This window comes from Serinus canaria, chromosome 13 (assembly GCF_022539315.1).
Source record: "Serinus canaria isolate serCan28SL12 chromosome 13, serCan2020, whole genome shotgun sequence".
NCBI classification, from domain to species: Eukaryota; Metazoa; Chordata; class Aves; order Passeriformes; family Fringillidae; genus Serinus; species Serinus canaria.
Window position 1 is genome coordinate 7,400,669 of NC_066327.1, and position 20,879 is coordinate 7,421,547.

The 20,879-nt window shown below is 46.4% G+C and overlaps 2 protein-coding genes across 2 annotated transcripts in view; one reads left to right on the forward strand and one right to left on the reverse strand.

Annotated features, from left to right (window-relative positions):
• CCNI2 (cyclin I family member 2) lies at positions 1-11,564 on the reverse strand. The gene is given in 10 exon segments (XM_050979862.1): positions 1-6; positions 2,053-2,358; positions 3,176-3,406; positions 4,452-4,592; positions 4,904-4,970; positions 5,670-5,740; positions 6,664-6,798; positions 7,971-8,092; positions 9,252-9,550; positions 11,365-11,564. Coding segments are annotated over 10 exon segments (1,578 nt in total).
• KIF3A (kinesin family member 3A) overlaps positions 11,497-20,879 on the forward strand; it is a 19,219-nt gene continuing 9,836 nt past the window's right edge. The window contains exons 1-9 of the mRNA XM_030229199.2: positions 11,497-11,580; positions 12,850-13,132; positions 13,762-13,906; positions 14,183-14,267; positions 14,734-14,839; positions 15,600-15,739; positions 16,403-16,600; positions 16,983-17,157; positions 18,173-18,262. Of these exons, the coding sequence (XP_030085059.1) occupies positions 11,575-11,580; positions 12,850-13,132; positions 13,762-13,906; positions 14,183-14,267; positions 14,734-14,839; positions 15,600-15,739; positions 16,403-16,600; positions 16,983-17,157; positions 18,173-18,262 (1,228 nt within the window). The 5' untranslated portion in view covers positions 11,497-11,574. The remainder of the gene's footprint in view (positions 11,581-12,849; positions 13,133-13,761; positions 13,907-14,182; positions 14,268-14,733; positions 14,840-15,599; positions 15,740-16,402; positions 16,601-16,982; positions 17,158-18,172; positions 18,263-20,879) is intronic.

Below are 20,879 nucleotides of genomic sequence, written 5' to 3' on the forward strand. Positions count from 1 at the left end.
TCACAGCTGTGGGGGGAAACACCAGGTTAGGATTGTTGAGGTGTAGAGTTACAGCGTGTTAATCACTGTGTAGAACTCTGCTGCTGCCATTTCCATGGGTACACACAGCTGGTGACAAAGGCATGGAAAGGAAGCAGAGCCCATCACACAGCCCAGTTTTCTGCAGGGATTGGTGTTGGCATCGCCTTTCAGCTGGGCTATTCCAGGGCCACAGAGAACAGGCAGACCAAGCTGATGTTTTATTTAGTGGAAACTAGAAAAGACAACTTCCCTCCTCCCAAAAGCCAGGCAGTCAACTCACAGCTTGTGAGAGAAAAGGAAAGCACTGCTCAGGAGGAGGGAAGAGCCCTACCATTAAATGAGAACCTTCCCTGTGGTAGCATGAATAAATACCATGTTCCAAGCATGCTGCTGCCTGACCCCCAAGTATGTGGGGGTCACAAACCTCATGTGGTCTAAGCCAGCCCCAAGTCCTGCTCCTGCAGCATCTCAGGCCTGGGCAGGGCCCCCCTTAGCACAGCATCCACAGCCTGAGGTAGCTGTGACCTGGCTCATGGGAGTTCTGTGGCTTTCACTGCTGGTCCAACTCTTGTCTGTTCACACAAGTTATTTGCACTAAGTCTCCATTACTAGATGTTACTGGAACACTTGGGGGCTTCCTTTGTGGTTTCAAGAGCTGCATGGCTTTCTCCCTGCACACACAGAGCTCACTCTGGCAAATTTAAAACTTGAGAAAGTGTGAACAGCTTCTCAGCAGATCAGTCTTGCATGGTTGGTGCAGGAATTCCTCTCCTGCAGGATAAGACAATAAAGAAGGGGAGAAGGCCAGAAACTATCTTCTTGCACTGATGAGTTCTGCAGTTGCACAGCTTTGTCTCCTTGCTCCTGTCCCATCTCTGTCTCCAAGTTATTTATCCCATGTCATTACATGAGACCCCTGCTCAGAATTTAGCCTGTGCCAGTCCATATGAACCTCCCTCCTGTTCTCTGACAGGATGGCAGGTATGGTGCTGTTACCCATCCCATACTGTCTGAATTATACCCTCAAACTAGGGTAACAATCACCTAAAAATGCCTATTGTTTGAAACAAAACCTCCACTAATTTTAAAAGGATTTGTGAAGCTGTTTTTTAAAAGTGCAGGAGTGGTTTAATCTGACCTTTGTAAAACCACTTTGCTATGAAGATTAAGCGATTTGTAAGAAATAATGTCATTGTAGTGGTGGAGGGGAATTATTAAAGGCATTTTATTTTGTCTAGTCTGGAAAGACAGAATAAATTTTAAAAGCCCTGACCAGCATATGCTGGTTGGTGAGAGCTCAAGGCAATGGTGATTGTAGACAAGTGATTTCCCACATTTCATAGGAGCTCTGATAGAGTCTGTAATGGCTTAACCAGCAAAAAGCACAGATCCCAGACCCCTGAATTACAAGGTAAGGTCTTAAGGAAAACTGGAGGTTTGATTCAAACTTCTCACTGCTGAATGAAAACCTTGGTTCCACCTGAGATCTCTTGCAGAGGCAGCAGTGGGAGCTGCCTATTCCTCGACAGCAGCAGCTCCTGTTCAGCTCCCATGGGCCAAGCCAGATTGGCTTTAATGAGAGAACAATGGTGTGAGCTGGATGAAAGGCTCAATCTGTCAAACTTCATCATGGCTATTTTAAAAATAAACTCTGAGGCATTTGGTTCTCCATGAAGTTTGTAGCTGCCTGCCAACTGGATCCCTGGGCTGCAGGACTGTGACCAAGTCCCTCCTCTCCCCAGACTTCTGTCTTTACATAAACTTGAAAGTGAGGCGTAGCACATACTGCTTAGGAAGGACATAAAAAAGAGACTGATAATACCAAGTGTCTTTGTCCTGTGAGAAGCACAGTGACACTTTTGCCCTGTTAGTTTGGCTGTTCTGTTTGCTGGGACCTGCTGGTTCTGCAGGTGCTGCTTGAGGGAAGGTTTTAATAATTTTCCACGAGTCCTTTCTGGGTGGCTGTAAGGGAGGACAGGAGCAGCTCAGTTGAGGGCATGAGCCTCCTGTGTCCATCCTCCCAGCACTCACCTCCCCATCCTCACAGTGCAGGTGTCTGAATCCATCTCAGCATTCTTCAGTTTCAGTGGTGTGATCAGGAATTTGGGCTGTAGTAGGTGTGAAAGGTGCTGAAATAGGCTGGCTTACAGCAGCCCTCAGCCTCCCTTGTTGGGAACTCTGCCATTCCGAAGGGGGCTGGCAGGGAAGCCTTGCCTTGGGATGGCCCTGCACAGCTTGGCTGATGGGGTAGAAAACATTAACAGCATTGGGTGCCTGCAAGCACATTAACTCTAAATCCACAAGCTCTTTGCAGTGCATGAATTCAGTGCTGTTCACCTGTAAAGAAACATGCAGATTTATTTAAAGTTCTGGATAAATGACTCTCTTGTCTGGCCACTGCTCCTGTCATTTTGTAATTAGGGGGAGGGCAGGGATAGGCTGCATGCCTCAGGAGATGCATGGCAGCAATATGCTGTTGATCCTGATGGAAAAGACTTATCCAGGAGCTCCTGATAACTACTCCTATAACTATGATTACCCCTTCTACTACACAGAACGTGGGCAAGTGCTTCCTCTTTGCAGGAAACAGCAGGAGGCCAAGTTATTTCAGACAAATTCAAGACCTTAAAATGGGTGGATGGCAAGCTGACAGCCTGGGTCTTTACCCTTCTAAGTGTGCTTTCTTAAAAGGCATGTGTTTTATGAAACTGGGGAAAAGCTTAAAAAAATAAATAGAGCTTGTCTTGAATCATTAGAAGTCAAATTGATAATATTTTTAGAGATATGTGACTGGACTTAAAAGTTTTCTCAGTGTTCAGAGGGAGGCTGAGGAAACTGGGCAGATTTCTAGGTGCTCTCAGACTCTCCCATCATGAGAGAATTTCTCCTGGCTCAGGATACAGGCAGCTATCTGTGGCCAAGAATTTGGAACCCTCTCCTCCCTGCCAAAGGGATGTCCCTCTCCCCAGTCCCACCCGTGAACTGCACTTTTGTTCCCTTTTGTTAGCACCAGCAAGGTCTGCAGCAAAGGCAGAACAAGGACACAAGTCTCAGGAGCTGCTAAAGTGCAATGCTGGCTGTAAATACACATGGCTTTGTTCTTTATCATGTCCTGCCTTCAGGATTTGTGACCAAAGGCCATTTTGCTTCCTACCTGTGCTCTTTTTAGCAGATCAGTAATAACAGGAAACCAACCAGCGGTCTGCCTCTCCAGCTCCAAGGTGATGATCACCAAAACCAACGTGGAGCCCTTAAACTGCACAAGTTGGTGGCAGGCTATACAGTGCTGCAGCTGCTTGGTCAAGAGTGCAACGTGGAGGGAAGGATTCCTCTGAGGCAGTCTGGGTGGGAGATGGGGCCAGCTGGACATCACCATGGCATGGAACTGCAGAGAAGACAAAGTGTACATATATATATATATACACACACACACATATATATATATATGAAAAGAAAAGCAGAGGTTAGTGAAGTTTATATGTTTTCATGTCATCACCCAGAAGTACAGATGAATTTCATCTCATATCAGGAAACCTGAAGGCTTCCCCCACCTTTTTTTTTGTGTTTTGTGTTCGTACTTGCCAATCATTGAACTGTTTTTTTGAGGTGATAATGAATGTACGAGGTCTATGTTTCCTAACACCTTCTGAGGTTTCTACATTATCCAGATTGCTGTCCAGGAGATTCAATTCAGGACAGCAGCTCCAAATCCAGTAAAACCAGTAATACTGAACTCTGAATTCACCAAGGAAACAAGCACCTACAAAAGGCAGTTTTCACAATCAGCAGCCTGAAATGGCTTAATATTTGCACATAATCTTAAAATAGGGATCCAGGATATGTTCATATCACATGAATTTTGCCTTACTAGTACATGATCGTTTCTTGAAGACAAAGTTTAATTGTTTCTATTAAATGTTTAGTAACTGCAATGTGAACTAAGTGCCAGACCAGGGTAGTCTCATTGCATAAATGAATAATTAGTGGGATGAAAGGAAAATGGTTTAAGAAAAAACCTATGTGGGAAATGTAGCAAAACTCTGACAGCTTTGTATGTACAGTATTAATAGAAGGGAAATAGTTAGAAATATTTTTGCAGCTTGTATTTAAAAAAAAAATAAAGAAGGCATATAGTTGTGCATTATGAGAATCTTTTTAATGTCCCTTCAGTTCTCCTTTAAAGATGAGAGTAAATTTTTTTGAGCAAAATAGAAGGTTTTAAATAGTAGAAAATTTAAAAAAAAAATTAAAACTATAATTTCTGTAATATTCTTTAAAAGGCTTGAAGATAGGTAGGAATAGGTAGTTTGCCAAGAATCTTGGGAAGGATGTGTGGGTGGGTGTGTGTGTGTGTGCATCTGTGTTTTTTAGTCTTATTTGATAAGGAGTTGTTTCTTTAAAGATAAAACATTGCAAAACTTAGTGCTTACAATGTTTAAGAAATCCATTGGTGTTTCTGTGTAAAGATCCCACTGAAGCTTATCCAGTATAATTCTTTCCATTCTCAAGATCTCGGCTGGAGAGTGTTTACATCTGCTCTGCACTGCTAGCGTCTGCACTGATGGTATTACCTGTAAAAAAATTTTTAAAAATTACAAAAAAATAAAGAAACCAACATCCTATACAGTGCTGTGTTTGCTTCTCTGTTTTGTGAAGGAATCTGACAAGTTTACACAAGTTTACATTAAGCAGAATGCTCATTCAGGAGATCTCATCCTAGGTATCTCCCATCCTAAATGAAGAGTGGTCCCTGCTGATCCCAGGGCAGCTGCTGCAGACCCAACCCAGAGCAAGAATGATGCCATGAGCCTCCCCAGTGTGGCATCAGTGATGCACCTTCCCTGCTACCACTGGTTTTGCTCAGAGGAGGCTGCCTGCCAACCTGTTTTACAAGGCCTGCTGTGGTTGTCTTGTTTCCTGCGGTCATTGAGACAGCTTGGTCTTTGTAGCTGAGAGGAAAAGAACAATAACCTCAGTGTAAGACCACCTAAGAAAGGCTGTGAAGAACATTTCACTACCACAGTGGCTGTTTGAAGAGATGTGCATGTCTGACTCCAGCTCCTGGTTTTCCTCTTCTTTTGCAAAGCAGAAGGAAGAAAAGAGGAGGAATGCAATCTGAAATGCTTTTAGCTAATGCTTGTAAATGCCTGCAGAAGTCTATCCCTGTATTTTTGCCATGAGGTATCCTGTGTCACTTCTCACTGGCTGCTGACTTTATTTTCAATTCCTCATGGGGTTCAGAAACCAGTTTTGGCTCTGAGCAAACTCATCTATTTAAAGCTTCCTCTGAAGAGCCGCTGCTCTGTCACACCTGCTGTGCCCTCCCAGGAGGAATGGGAATTACAGCCCTCTGATGGGCATCTTGACTGTTCCCCCCAGACTAAGCTCTACTGTGAGCCATGGATTCTGAAAGAAGGAGAGAGGTTTGGAGACAGGACAGAAACACATCCATGACATAAACAAAAACAAATCATCCATAAAGGTCACAATTCTTTGGAGCAACAATGAAACGGGACTGAAAATGCAACCCTCACCTCTTTAGGACTACTTAGGGTTAACAAATTAACACTTTTTCATTATGTCCAAGTTGTTGAAAGATCTGGAAACATTAACAACTTTTAGTGTGTCTAAAATGAAACATGCAGAACTCATCTTCATTGGTTTCTGCTGCAAGGAGGAGGCAGGAAATTGCAATGCACTGCAGATATTTTAATTGGGCCTGAGGAGAGAAGAAAAAACACTGAGTAAAGAAGATAAGAGTCTTGGGGGAAATAATTGACATTCTATGATACATACACAAGTTTCAAACTTTCATTTAAGTTACAGTTGCTTCTGGATTAGTTCAGCTACAGAAGCTGGAAATGGAACAAGGAAATTCAACATGAAGCAGAATAAATCCTCTTATAGGTGCCATTTTTATTCATGTCTCCCACAACTTTTAGACTCTGCAATGTCATAGTATTTACAGCGCAATGTTGCTCCTCACTTTCAGATATTGGTTCAGATTGGACTTCAGGAAGAATTTCTTCATGGAAAGGGTTATTAAATATTGGAATAGGCAGCCCAGGGAGGTGGGAGAGTCAGCATCCCTGGGGGCGTTCAAGAAACTACTAGATGTGGCACTTAGTACTACGGTTTAGTTGATGGGGTGGTGATCAGTCAAATGTTGGACTTGGTCTTAGAGGCCTTTTCCAACCTAAATGGTTCTGTGATTCTCTATGTCAGTATCAACCTAAATAGAATGGGGAGATGCAAGGCTCAACCCAATTCCTACCTTTGCTGCAGCTTCAGTGGCAGAAAAGCTCAGCCCTACAGTTTAATTAAAAATAGTAGTCTAAAAACCAGAATATTAAAAGTGATAATGTGAATAATTTCTGTTTAGCAGAGGAAACCAGATGAGTTCTTTGTACTTACCACAGCAGTTGGACTAAGTTCACACAAACAATTCTAATAAGGTCAGTGGAACCTCATCAAACACTCAAGTTCATGCATCTGTATATATATATATTTGCTTAATGGCCTTCCCCAGCAACGACCCTGGCTGCTCCCTAAATCTGCTGCCAAACATCATCCCTGCTTTGTGTATAAACTGAATACATGCTCCTTACATTCCCAGTCAGTAATCTAGCCAGAGATCTTTACCTTTACTGATGCCAGCAGCCTGTTGAAGATGCTGGTGGCTCAGACAAACATTTATGGGTAAAACTGGAACTGGGAGCTGATTTCTGCAATCCAGAGAACTACTTTTTTGTAACCTGACAGAGAGATATCTGTGCCCTGAGGGGAAGGAAAAGTTAGACGAAAAATACAGTTAGTGCTTTGATGATTTTGTTAACATATCTCCAAAGGAAGACTCAAAGCTTTTTAAGTGCTCTAATTAGCATTTTAGATGGCTGGAGGCTTGAAATTAAGGAAGTTGTCAGCTGTGTCCACAGAGGGAGGGCAAGGGCACGTTATGGAGCAGTTTAAAGCACATGTTCCACTCAGCCAGCCTCAACAGAGAAACTGGAGTCAGGAGTAGGTTTTGATTAACTCTGCAAGACTTTTAACAGCCCTTGGATTTGCTGAGTGTTGGGACCAGAGCCACGTTTGTGATTCCCCAAAGGTACATGGCAAAATGTACTGAGTTTTTTCTTTCTTATATCCTATTTGAAGCTGCATTCAGGTGAAAGGGAGGGGAGGACTGGCTGCCGTGAGAATAGCACCCAGGAGCCATGGAACACACCTGAGCATTGTTGTAGGAGAAATAAAAAGGCCAAGCTGCTACACAGAACAGACAATATTCAACACCGACTTGTTTAATATTACTCATCCCATGAGTAATAATAAACAATAGTAAAACTCATCTGTTTCACTATTTTGCTTAATTTTGTAGTAAAAATGCTAGATAAAAAGTAGCATTTCTAGACTGGCAAAGAAGAGACAAAGCTGTTAAGGCACTTGTGTGCATTCTTCCATGGTTCTGCTGCGCTTGCAGAAGCAGCCAAGCAAAACTGTATTGCATTGTACACAGAGGCCATGGAGTCTTGTAGCTTCCTAAGGCAGCTTGGAACAGGCTGGGTTTCTGTTAGGCCTCTGTGAATTCTATCTTCTCCCACCTTAACAGATGGAATGCACAGATAGTGCTGAACACAATTAATATGTCAAATTTATGGTTTTACCATCAATTTGCTGCTCCTATCTGCTCTACCACATTATCCCAAACTATTTCACATTTCCCAAAACTACTTTTCCGACTGAGCCAGAGCAAAATGCAAAGCCCCTGGTTTATACAAGGCATCAATGAAATGTAAAATGGGATAAATACAGACCCTCCTACCCCTCCATTCCTTAAGCCTAGCCCATGAGGGATGACTTTTGCATGACTTTCAGGTGAACCAGATGGCATGATCAGCACTGCATCTTTGCAGGGTCCTTTAGGGCATTCCAAAGAGGACAGGGGAGGATACCTTCATGGTGGGATTCTGGAAAACTGGCACTTTTCAAATCCTGGCCTCTCTGGCTAAGGCATTTTCCAGAAAAAAAAAGGTAAGTCATGAGCTCTCTATATGTCCAGGACACTTCACGGCAGCTGTTTGAGCCAGGAGGAAACTGGCTCAAACAAACAAACTAACTAACTAAACCAAACAAAATTATAAAACAACATCCCAGCTCCTTGTGCTAAAGATGATTTCCTCTTTTGATGCCTTTCCAGTGTTGAGAACTGAGAAGCAGCCACAGGACTCGTTTGTTTGCAGATAGAGCAGTTCTGATATGCATTTTCCCTGTAAGTTCTTGATGATAGAAAACATGTCAGATGGTTGAACAACAACATAGTTCAGCTTCCTCACTGCTGGGCTGTGTAATTGCTAGAGAAACCTTGGGTCCAGCAGTCCAGGTTACTGCATTTATCCTGTTTCACACATTTGGCTCTCCATTTGTGGAACTACTACTCTGCAACCTGTTATCACCTGATTTCAGGTTTCTGACAAATAGAGGCTTATGGTTTCCATAAAAAGGCTCAAAGTTGTCTGTTCTTAGGAGGTTTATGAATTCCCAATTAAAAGTTTTTCTCAGAGCAGTTTAATCTTTGGAGATATCACTTTGGAAATCCCGCTCTCCAGACTAAGGGGAGTATTTACAGGAAATAAACATCTCTGAATCATATCAGTACCAAGTCAATGAGAACATCCAGCCTGAAACTATTTCAAGGCTTACATTTTGGTGTCTCTTTAACAACAGAAAAGAGATGTTACTAGATATAATATTCCTGCTTTTCTTTCCAAGGACTGGTGAATATGGGCTTCCTCACAGTTTTTTTTCTGGAAACTCACACCATTATCTCTACAGTTCCATTAAAAAACCCAAAGTGACATGAATTCTCTGGAAACTGCTCTTCATTTCTAAAGCTGGATTCTGTGAGGTTTCCCTGAAAGCAGGAATCACATATGACTAACTTCGGCTGCCACTGGATGTCAGAGCATCCCGAGTCGGACCGTTTCACAGAGGGAGAGCTGGCAATGATTTATCTGACGGGTTTGATGCACGGAGAAGTTTACTCTTGTGTGGCTGGGGGGAAATAATAATTAAAATCTCGCCCTCTGGCTAGTTTCGACTGTCCTTGAGAACGACACCGAGCAGCTCCCGCACCGCCAGCGCTCAGACAGCCCCTCCAGCCTTGCAGAGCGCCCGGGGGGCGATGGGGACCCCATCCCGTCCCGACCGTGTCCCTACCCGCCTGGCCGGAGTACCGGGTACCGGGCACGGGAGCTCTGCGCGGCTCCGCGACGGGGCCGGTGCCGCGGCTGCTGCAGCGAGGGCGGCGGAGAGCGGGGGCGATCCTGCGGGGGAGCAGCCCCAGCTGCTGGGCGCCTCTGCCCGGAGCTTCGGAGGCCGAACCCCGGGGCACGGCTCGGCTCGAACACCCCGCGCGTCCCCGGGGTCCGTGTGGCACCGCCCAGGTGAGCGCTGCCTCAGCCCGTGGGCGTCTGTCCTACCTGTCCAGAGATCATTGTGCCGGGCAAAGCGCTCCCGGGGTCCGGATGAAATTCTGCCACGGTGATAAACACTGTAACCTTCAGCATAGCCCCCAAATCCGCTTGCTCCCTTCTCTGGCAACGGGTATTGCCTTGGCAAATGCACTGTCTCTTCTCTTCGACTCGGCCCTCTCCAAAACACATATTGTCTGGATCCACACATTCCTAGCACCTGCCAGCACCTATTTTCCTTCCAGTCACAGGAAGTATCTTTTCTCTGTGTTTTTCATGGAGCATATGCACTCTTGTCCCTTCCCAGGGCTGGACCTCTCTGCCAGCATCCGTGTTTTCACCCCACATTTTCTTCCACCCAGAATCTCCCCACGTCTCAAAGTCACTCTCAGCTTTCCCCTCAGACCCTGGACCCCTTTGTTTTCCTCCTATAGCATTTTAACAGCAGGAAGCCGGTTCAAACATTTTATGTTAAACCTTTTCCCGTTCCGCAGCTTTGCCTGCCTACACATGACTCTCTGTTCTCTCACCACTCCCTTGGGCTATACATTTTCTGGTGCTAAATTATAGTCCATGAACCTGTGCGTGCAACAGAGCTCTGAGTAACACCGCGGCAGCGTGTGAAAAGCAGAGACTTTGCTGAGTAGCTGGTCTTCAAGGTTCCTGACTCACCTGATTGCACACACCTGGGGCTGAGGGAATGGCCCTGTCCTGTCATTACCGGTGTGTGCCCGGCCCTGTGATACACCGGTCAGTTTGGTGGGGGAGGTCTGCCAGCGACACAGCAGCTCTGTCCACATTCCTGCTGCTTCTTACATGCCTCTGGCAAGAATACAGCACAACCGAGGTACAGCCCTTGGTTTGTGTCTGTGTTTGGTGCTGGGGATTCCTGGCCTTGCCCAAGGATGCTAGGCCCCCGTGGTCCACAGCAAAGGCAATGAGGGGAGGAGTGGGGCTGGAGCAATGCTCTGTGACCTTCCAACAGGATTTGGGTGTGCAGGAATACCTGGGGGGAAGCCAGACAAGTGTGATTCAGGGCATCAGGTACTGGGAAAAATATTCATAGACCTCTCCTGTTGAGTAAAATTGTCTTTGACTCTTAAGGACATAGACTATGAAAGGACAAAGTCAGATTGTTGGAATAATTTAATCTAATTCCTTTAAGTAACTGACACATGGACAGTGTGATGTTAAAATGCTGAGAGCAGGAGAGGAGCAGGTGAGGCTGTGGAGGATCCCAGCAGTATGCTGTGAAACTTTACATTAAATTACAAATAACTCGGGAATGTGCTTCATTAGTGCGCGACTAAGTGATTTATGTGCCACTTGGACTGTATTGCTTGTTTATATTTAAGTTACTGTTTAGTCCCTCGATTTCACCAAGAATTCAAAACGTTACAGTCAGGAAAAGAAGGAGATGGATTTTCTTCCTTGTGTGGAGAACAGGTTGGGGCTTGCAGCCCTGTCAGAGACCCAGAGACTCCAGTTCAGACCCCCTGGAGATCTTCCAGAGCAGTGGAGACTGGCCAGGGCCTCTGGAGCCCCGTCAAAGCCGATGGAGATCCCTCAGAGCCCCGTCAGCCCCTCACAGCCGGTCGGGCCCCGGCAGGCCCCCCTTGGAGCCCTGTCACCCCTCAGAGCCGGTCGGGCCGCGGCCGGCCCCGGTGTGAGCCCTGTCACCCCTCACAGCCGGTGGGACCCCGGCCGGCCCCGGTGTGAGCCCTGTCATCCCTCACAGCCGGTGGGACCCCGGCCGGCCCCGCTGTGAGCCCTGTCACCCCTCAGAGCCCGTCGAGCCCCGGCTGGACCCGCGCTGTCCCGACCGTCCCCGGGCCGTGTCCAGCTTCCCCCGCCCGCCCGCCCGCCGTTCCCATGCCGACGCGGCGCCCCGCCCCCCGCCGCTGCTCGGCCGCCGCCATTGGTTGGACTCCCCTCGGCCCCGCCTTCCCCCGGCCGCCGTTGGTCGCGCGGCCGCCGCAGCGCGCGGGGGCTGGCCGCGGGGCGGGGCGGGCGCAGGCGCGGTGCTGTTATTGTTCCGCTGTGCCGCCGCTTGGCCCGGGCTGCCGCGGCCGCCATCGCTATCGTCATGCCGGTGAGATGCAGGGGGACGCGGGCTGTGGCCCCCGGGGCCGTCCGGGCACTGTGCACCGCTGCCCGTCGCGCCCGGGGTTCGCAGAGCCCGTCGGCTCCGCTCCCATGTGCGCGCGGGAGCCGCAGGGCGGGCGGTGCCTGTCAGGCCGAGCGGGGCCGGGGGTGATGAAGGGCGGCGGGCGGCACCTTGGCAGCGGGGAGTGGCGGTCCGGCTGCCCCGGAGGGTCTCGTCCCATATCCCGGGGGCTCGTGGAGACACCCGCATCCTGCTCCTGGTTTTGGCTGGCGCCTCATGTGCCGTCCCTCCCCCGCCCAAGTGGGGCTGAGCCGCTCTCTGCGTTCAGCAGGGCGGTAAAAGCTGCTGCTGAGGCCTGAGAGGAATCGGGGCAGGTGGCCGCCGCAGGGAGAGGCGCTTGGAAGGGGTTTGTTTTGGCTTGACATCCAGGATAGCTGCTCTAGGAGCAGTTAAACGCTCAGCTGCAACACCTCTAGCCCACGGGAGTGTCTCTTAACTAGATTCATCAGCCGTACTTCAAAATTTGTTTTGGTAACTATATGAAAGAAAACGAATGTGAGATTTTATAATACAACATTCAGGTGTTCTAAAGGATTAAACTTAACCATGTATACTGAGGATTGTAATTAAAATGAATTCCCTTCAGCCAGCACTCCCTGGTATCTGGTTGTGTGCTCTGTGTGGTTTGCAAGTGTATAGTCAGTGTTACTGAAAAAGAATGTCATGGCTGCACCTTGCAGATTGCAAGGTGAAATTGATTCTTGAAAAAAATTCTTAGATGATGTTGGCTGTGAAATGCTCAAGGTTTACACATTCAGTTTCCATGTTGGCCATCCGAAGAAGATCCCATTGCCTGAAAAAGTGTGTTATTCTCTCAGCCTTAATTATAAACCAGTCCTGGTTTTAAGTCCCCAGGTTCATGATCCTCTGGAGATGTAGCTGCCCAAGCTGATTCATCAGTGTTGTGCTTAAACACAGAGTAGTTTTATAGTGGGAAATGGCAGGGCTAGATTAGCTATTAGGAAGAAATTCTTCCCTGTGAGTGTGGTGAGGCTGTGGCGTAGGTTGTCCAGAGCAGCTGTGCTTGGCTCATCCCTGGCAGTGTTCAAGGCCAGGCTGGAGCGACCTGCTCCAGTGAGGGCGTTTCTGCCCATGGCAGGGGGTGGAACTGGGTTTCTTGCACTCCAGACCTTTCCATGATTCTATGTTAACACTAGTGTTACAGCCTGTGTATTTTTGTTTACATAATTACAGATTAACAAGCCTGAGAAGCCAGACAGGCCGGAGAGCTGTGACAATGTCAAGGTGGTTGTTCGCTGCCGGCCTCTCAATGACCGGGAGAAGGCTACGGGCTACAAAATGGCAGTGAACGTGGATGAGATGAGGGGAACTATAACTGTCCATAAAACAGACTCATCCAATGAGCCTCCTAAGACATTCACGTTTGACACAGTGTTTGGACCAGAGAGTAAACAGCTGGATGTCTATAATTTAACAGCAAGACCTATTATAGATTCTGTCCTAGAGGGATACAATGGTAAGTCCCTTGTTGTTAGGGAAGGATCCCATCCGGTCTCCTGTTCTTTGCCTTGTTAAAATTCCTGCTGATCTTGTGTAAGGGAGTCTCACCTTCTGAGGGCTGTAGCCTCAGATCATTTCTGTTGTGGTCTCTAATTTAAAATAGCCTGAAGGCACTTGCTGTTCTGAGTGCTCCATGGTTGTACCCACTACTGTCATTAGATGGTGATGAAGGAGACTCCTTTGAGGTCATTTAGCTGCATGTTGTTATCCTTTATCTTCTCTTTGCAAAAGATACGCACTTATGTCATTATCAGAATTCTCAGTGGCTCCTCACTGTACAATTTCAGTACCCAGTGGAACTGAAGTGTACCAGCATTTCATGCTTTAGTCACTCTGCACTTTTAAAACAAGCTGACTTTTTATTAGACATCTTGCAGGCTGGATGAAACAGCAGATAGGTCTTGTTTGCTGTGTTTGCCCAGCATTTCTGTTGCTCCAGTAGCTACTGGAGTGGGTGGAAAATTTTAACTCCATAAAAATAGAGGTGTTTGGTGCTATCAGGCTAAGAAAGGATGAAGTAAAACTGCAATTGGAGTTATAGAAGACTGGATTTCTTAAAGTTTGTTCTTCTGTCTTATCCTTCAGGTACTATTTTTGCATATGGGCAGACTGGAACAGGCAAAACCTTCACCATGGAAGGGGTCCGAGCAGTTCCTGAGCTCAGAGGCATCATTCCTAATTCCTTTGCCCATATATTTGGTCACATTGCCAAGGCAGAGGGGGATACAAGGTAAATGCCTTCCCTTGATGGCTTCTGGTTTTGGTTTTGGTGTTTTTTTGTTTTTTTGTTTTTTTTTAACGTGAGTCCATATGTAGCAGGAGCCTGACCTTGACAATGACAACAGAAATGGTACTTCTCCCAGGATGAAAGGCTTCCACTTAGGCAGTTCTTGAGGGGCAGCAGGACTGTGTTGGTATTTCAGTGTTTTCTCTTCACTCTGTGACTGTGTTTGTGGGACTTCAGCAAATGTTTTGCTAAGTAAACTACCCAGCTGTTCATCTGCAGGTTTTTAGTTCGCGTCTCTTACCTGGAAATTTACAATGAGGAAGTGCGGGACCTGCTGGGAAAGGACCAGACACAGAGGTTAGAGGTGAGCCTCCTCTTCTGAATGTGGTGTTTTGTTTTGAATAAGAGCAATATTCTGTTTTAAAATTCAGAGGAGCACTTGCAGGGAGGTGGGAGGTTGGGCTCCTCAGCAGTCCTCTTTCCTTTGCGATGCAATAGCTGGGTGTCACTGCTGGCTTCTTTAAATCTCTTCCACTTGGTCAGTGCACAAATTGGCTGTTCTACCTGAGGCAGTTTCGTACCTGCAGTTCTACCCTGAATGCCCCTCAGCAGTCCTGAGAATTGGAGACTGGGATTTAAAATCGTGTCTTTACAGAGGAAAACTGTAGCATGTTTTCATGCATGAGTCTTTATTCCTTATCTGCTCTAAGTGGAGTGTTTTATGTGCAAGCCAAAAAATGGAGGAGTAAACCACTATACTGTTACAGTATCACTAGAATTGCTGTGGGGGATCTCCTAGGGATGCTCCGTCTGAACTGTTTCTCTCTTAGGTGAAAGAGAGACCTGATGTGGGAGTTTATATCAAAGACCTTTCAGCTTATGTTGTAAACAATGCAGATGATATGGACAGAATCATGACTCTGGGCCACAAGAACCGTACGTAGCCTTGCTGTGGGCAGGTTTATAGCTCAGACAGAGTAAAGGTCTGGTTGCCAGACTGCAGTAGGAGGTCCTAGTCCTGTTGCTGGGAAAAGTGCTTGGCTGAACAGAACAAAAAGGTTATCTCCTCCCAAGCCCCTTTAGTGCAGGGTCAGGTGAAGAAGGCTGTGCTTCCCACAAAGGCCAGTGCCAGTGGGGATCAGCAAAGGGAGGACGCAGTGAGGGCAGTCAGTGTTGTCAGAACTGCTTGTGTGTCTCTTGGTCCTTTTTCCGCTTCACTTCTGATCAGGATGAACATCAGCCCTGTGCTGTGAGTGGGAGGTAATTTATGTTCTGGAAGACTTCTTAGTTAAGCTCAGATTATTTAATGACTTAAAATTCTGATTCCCGTTCCCTTTGGCATGGATTGCTGTGTTCTTATTTCCCAAAATACAACTGCTTTCAGGGATCTGTTATGAACCCCTTAAGCTATTGATCTTTAAACAGATGAGGACAGTTGCTGGTCTTGGGAGTCTGTGGTTGGCTTAGAGCTATAGCAGGCTGCAGGACCTTCTGCTAGTCCAGGTTGGAAGTGTACTGCAACTTCAGTGCCCAAGAACAGACTTTGCTGCTGAGTCTGAGCATCCCATCCATCTGCCATCTTCTGAAATACAGGGTTGGGTAAGGAGGTGGGAATGAGTCTCCTCTGAGAGCAGGAAGAGTTAGAAGAAAATGTTATTAACTCTGAAGACATCACTGCTTTTTTCTCTGTTAAAAGGTTCTGTTGGTGCCACAAACATGAACGAGCACAGCTCTCGCTCGCACGCCATCTTCACTATCACCATTGAGTGCAGTGAGAAGGGTGTGGATGGCAACATGCACGTGCGCATGGGCAAGCTGCACCTCGTTGATCTTGCTGTGAGTAGGACCAGCCAGCTCTTTGGCAAGACATTTGCTTTGGGTTGTTGAGGTTTTTTCCAGAGGGTTGTGACCATGTTGTTCATCCCTTGCAGATTCCTTCCCTCAGTGTAACACTTTGAACCAATGTACTTGTGCTGGTAAAACATGGCTTTAGCCCAAGATTTACACTGAGGTGCCTTTCCTTGGGGAAGATGCAGAAAAAGCGAGACTAAATGCATTCAACTTATTTAAATGCATTTTAACTTATTTACATGATGTGTATATAGGATGCTCTATGAAACTCTTTAAAATAATTGCAGTGTTGCTGTTTGCTCTTTATCTGCTGATGGGAAGGGCTGTAGGTGGCAGTTGACAGCTCCAGCTGGGGTGCCTTTTAAAAACTGACTTCTCACAACATTTTTGTTAATGGGGAAGAGAATCTCCATTTTCCAAGCTGCATTCTTTAGGCAATCCAGAATTTGCTGGCACTGAAAGCTTCTGTTAAAGACTTGTTTGCCTTGTCTCTTTAACAATGTCTGAGATACATAGCCAGGTTCTCTAATAGTGGATGAAGCAGTTAGTGACATGACTGCTAGCAAGATTTCACGTGTAGCTGATCCTGTTTGGAGGGAGATGTATTAGAGGATCTGTTTTAACTCCTGCTTCATGTTCCCTTTGCAGGGTTCTGAAAGACAGACAAAAACTGGAGCCACAGGGCAGAGACTGAAAGAAGCCACTAAGATCAACCTCTCTCTCTCCACACTGGGCAATGTTATCTCTGCACTGGTGGATGGCAAGAGCACCCACGTGCCCTACCGTAACTCCAAACTCACACGGCTGCTGCAGGACTCCCTGGGGGGCAACTCCAAAACCATGATGGTAAGCTAAGAGATGCCATTTCCAGGTCCAGCTGTTGGGCTGCATTTTTTCAGGGCTAGCATAGTGACTTGAACAGCCTGGCATTTACCTCACTAATCCTAAGCTGTTCGCAGCTTGGAGAACCTTCTGTGTGCATCTCTTTTTGTCTTTTCTCTTTGCCTCTTATGGATGAGGTTCTAAACACAGCACACATGTACATACATGCACGAGATCCAACAAAACCTGTGCTTGGGTAGTCAAAAGTGGCTTCAGTGTAGAAGCAGCAGGAAAGCTTGGGAAAGAGTAGCAGTATGAGACTGTCAGAGCTGGGGTTGGGTTCCTGCAGTGCCTTGTGCTGGGCTCTGACACTGTCCTGCAGTAACTTGGTCTCCACGTGTTGCAGTGTGCAAACATTGGACCAGCAGACTACAACTACGATGAGACTATCAGCACTCTCAGGTATGCAAACAGAGCCAAGAACATAAAGAACAAGGCCAGGATTAATGAGGATCCCAAGGATGCTATGCTCCGCCAGTTCCAAAAAGAAATTGAAGAGCTTAAGAAAAAACTGGAAGAAGGTGAGACTCTCCTTCCCCCTTGTGTTCCTCTCTGCACTATGCTTGCTCTGTTTGAATGGGAACATTCTTTGCTGCTGAATATGTATCAGATGAGTTTGGCCGCCAGTGCAGGTTGGTGTTCTGGTTTTGTTTGCCCTTCTGGATGCCAGGAGAGGTGTCTAAGGCTGCTTGTGGGGGTCCAGCTTTCCCACTAGGTGGCACTTGGCACTAGGGTGAGTGGTGGCCTCTGGGCTGGGGTCAGTGTGCCCGGGTTTTCCTGGGTTTCCCTGCCGAGCACAGGGGCTCTGGACACAGCTGACATGGTATAGGGAATTAAACTGAACTGTAACAAAGATCACACTTCTTCTCTGATTGGGTAGGAGGGATGCATTTATCAGCAGGAAAACTGAACCAAATTTTTGGAGCTGGAGCTGGCTTTCTAAACACTGTAGAGCAACAAGAAGTCTCTTTTAAGCCATGTAACTTCATAGCCTCATGTCTCTTAGTAGTCCATCAATATGGGGTGACCCTGCTAGAGGGTTGCTTGCTAAACAGTGACCAGATATCACATCATCTCTCTCCGGAGGTACTCACAGAACAGCTGTAGCAGTAACTCCAGCCTGACTTGCTGTTTGTTGTCTGCCCATTCAGGAGAAGCAGGAAGGGGTCAGTAATTCTTCTTTCTTTTTCTTTCCTCTGAGATGGAAGTGTAAGTGGAAGAAAAGGTATGGTAGAATCCTGCTAGGAAAACTTCATAGCTTCAGCTGTGCAAAGATGCTCTATTTTCCATAAAAAGTAGCCTCTTGAGCTTTAATACATACACACTGACATCACAGCATTCAGTTGCTTCTCTTGATTGTCCTTAAGTTTCCTGAGCCGTGGCAAGCTGTCGGCTTGTGCAACAGTTAAGGACTTCTGCAAGTACTCATAAGCTTATGTCAGGCACTACTGTGTTTGGATAAATGCTGCTGTCAGAATAACAAGCTGTTATGAGGTGAAGGAAAGCTTTTGATAAAAGCACACTCTTTTTTTCTAGGGGAAGAGATCTCCGGTTCTGAAACCAGCGATTCTGAAGAGGAGGATGAAGATGGGGAGATTGGAGAGGAGAAGCGGAAGAAACGGCGGGGTAAGGCAGCAGAGATTCCTGTCAGTGAATTCCACCAGTCTCCTCTTACCCACAAGCTGCTGTAGGAAGTGTAGCCAGAGCCAGGCAGGGACAAGAGGAGTTGTAGAGATGCCCTGTGCCGCTGCAATTATCATGCCTCTCCTAGAAACGAAGGCCTTTGGTGCCGTCTGTGCAGATGGACAGCTCCAAAGCTGTGTAGTACCTGCTTCCACTTGGGTAGCTCTGCTTGTCGTGACATCATCCTTTGTGGTGGCTCCCTGGGTGCCGCAAGGTGGCTGCGTATGGCTTGTGGTGGTGTGGAACTTCCCCTGCTTACAGACGTGGGAGGAAGAAAACACCAAAGATCATTTGTAGGCAGGTGTGGTTTTTATAGCCATGGGTATGATTGGAGGGGAATTTTGGCTGTGGTTTAGGCAAAGGATTCATCTGTCTTAGATCTTCAGTAACTGACTCTACTGGTGTCCTATTTTATATTGATAGAGGGAAAACTTGACCTTTGGGTGTCTTTGTGCTGACTGAAAAGCTTAAAGGGAGCTGCACATGCGTTTTTTGGGAGCAGTCTGAAAATCCCATGGTGGAATTTCCTTTGTCCCACATCAGTGTTAAACTGCTGTGTATAATCTAAACTCCAGGGAATGTTGCTGAACCTGGAACTGCAGGCCACTGTGTACCATGGGATGCTGTGGCTTCTTGGGAGCTAGCTCTTCTCCTAGAACCCTCTTGGTAATTCCTTGTGGATAGCAGAGAAATCAAGCCCAGTGCTGCATCCCAACTTCCAGCTTCTCTACTAAACTTATTTTGACATTGAAACTGCTTTCCTGTCCTGAAGCACCCACATCTGTTGAAAAAAATTCCTGTTAAAGCGTTCCTGCTTTTAGGTGTACTCTTTTCATTTTGGTGTCTGTCCAAGTAGTCATAAATTACTTTTGCCATGCCTTTGGTGATAGCTGTAATGAGTTCATTTTTCACCTTTTGGTTATTTCTAGAAGTGGAAAGCTTGACCACTGTCTCCAAATGTCCTGCCCAAATCTCCTCCCAAGAGGAGACCACCTTCAAAGTGCTGCTTGGAAGGAGTAGAGGGTGAATAACTGACTTATTCAACTCCCAGACAAGTTACTCTAGTTAAGTTCCCTAAGGGAGCTGCTTCACAGGAGTACACACTGACTGTCCCTGTGTAAGCTGATTCTTCCTTCCAGAGTGAGAAGTGCACATTGCCATGTGTGTAAGACTGGAAAGGATTCATGGTCAGTGAATCCTCTGCTATGGCAGATATCCACAGCCTTCTCCACTATGATCTGGTGTTCTCTGCTGTTGTTGCTTGAAAAGGAAGCTGCCTTGGCATGTTGTTTTAAGCTGTAGTCTGATTAAGATGGGTTTAACTGAAATGTCTTTCTGAGCATGCAGTTTTGTGCTGGGAAACGGTGGCTTTGCAAGCTGAGTCTGGGAGGGATCCTAGCAAGTGCTTCCTAAGGGGAACCTGTGCTTTTTTGAACTAGGTTGCTGGCTCTTCTGGGTTTCTTTCCTTTAGAACTAACTTCCCATCTGCATGTTTCTTCCTCTCTGGGTTTTTCTGTGGGACGCATTTCTGTTTTCCAGGCAGTAGCAGCAGCAGTAGTTCAGACTCCACATGCTCTGTCATAGAGAAACCTCTGGATAAGTCCTTCACTAGTGAGTGGGAGCTCTTAAGTCCTTTAAGCTTTGGCCTTTCCATAATCTGCACACTCCATTTTGCAATGTTGCACTCTTCCCTGCTTTGTCTGTTGGAAAGATAAACCTCAAGCTGTAACTCTGCTAAAGCATGCTTTTCCTTTGCTGCTTCCATGCTTGAAACAGTTATTCAATGTGCACATTGTTAGCCAGATATGAGAGAGAATAGGAAACAATGTAGTAGGCTGCTTGAGCAAGACTTAAAGGTAATTGAGAAATAATAGGTTAAGAAAATCCAGTTTGCAGCTTGTGTTAAGTGTGCCTTTTAAAATAAAGGGGGTAAAATTGAGCTAAATTTTTTACGGGAATTGCTACAATATGAATTCATTAAAAGGACTGCTAGATATGTATTCTGTATTATATTGGACTCTGCCTTCTCAAAATTAGTATTGGATAAGAGTCAAACAGCACAAGGCTTATGCTAGCAAAGAAAATGTGGCAATGCTTGGTTGATTTGCTTTATTTTTGCAGATACTTTAAAAAAAATCCTTGGTGCTTGGGGTTTAAGTGCCCTATAATATGAAGTTCTTGATCTCTGTGGGACTTAGTTCAGAGGAACAGGAGATCCAGATTTTGGTCTAGTAGTATGGAAGGTCTGGGCTGTTCCTGGGCAGAGAGGACACTGTGCCTATAAAAACCTATAGTCAGTGAGCATTGAGGAAACAAATCACATCTTGGGACTTGGCTTGTGGGGACTTTACCTGGTGTTGTTTTTATCCTGGACAGAAGCATTCCACTCCATTCTCCCTGTGTGGAGAGACCCTGGAAAGTATTGCTGTGTAGTTCACTCACTTTTACACTAGTGATGTTAGTGGAAAGCCTCAGCTCAGAGAAGGGTGGTAGCAGGGTTAGGGGTAACACAATCCAGGGAGGCCCTTGGTGGATCCAATGACTGTAGCCTGGGAATTCC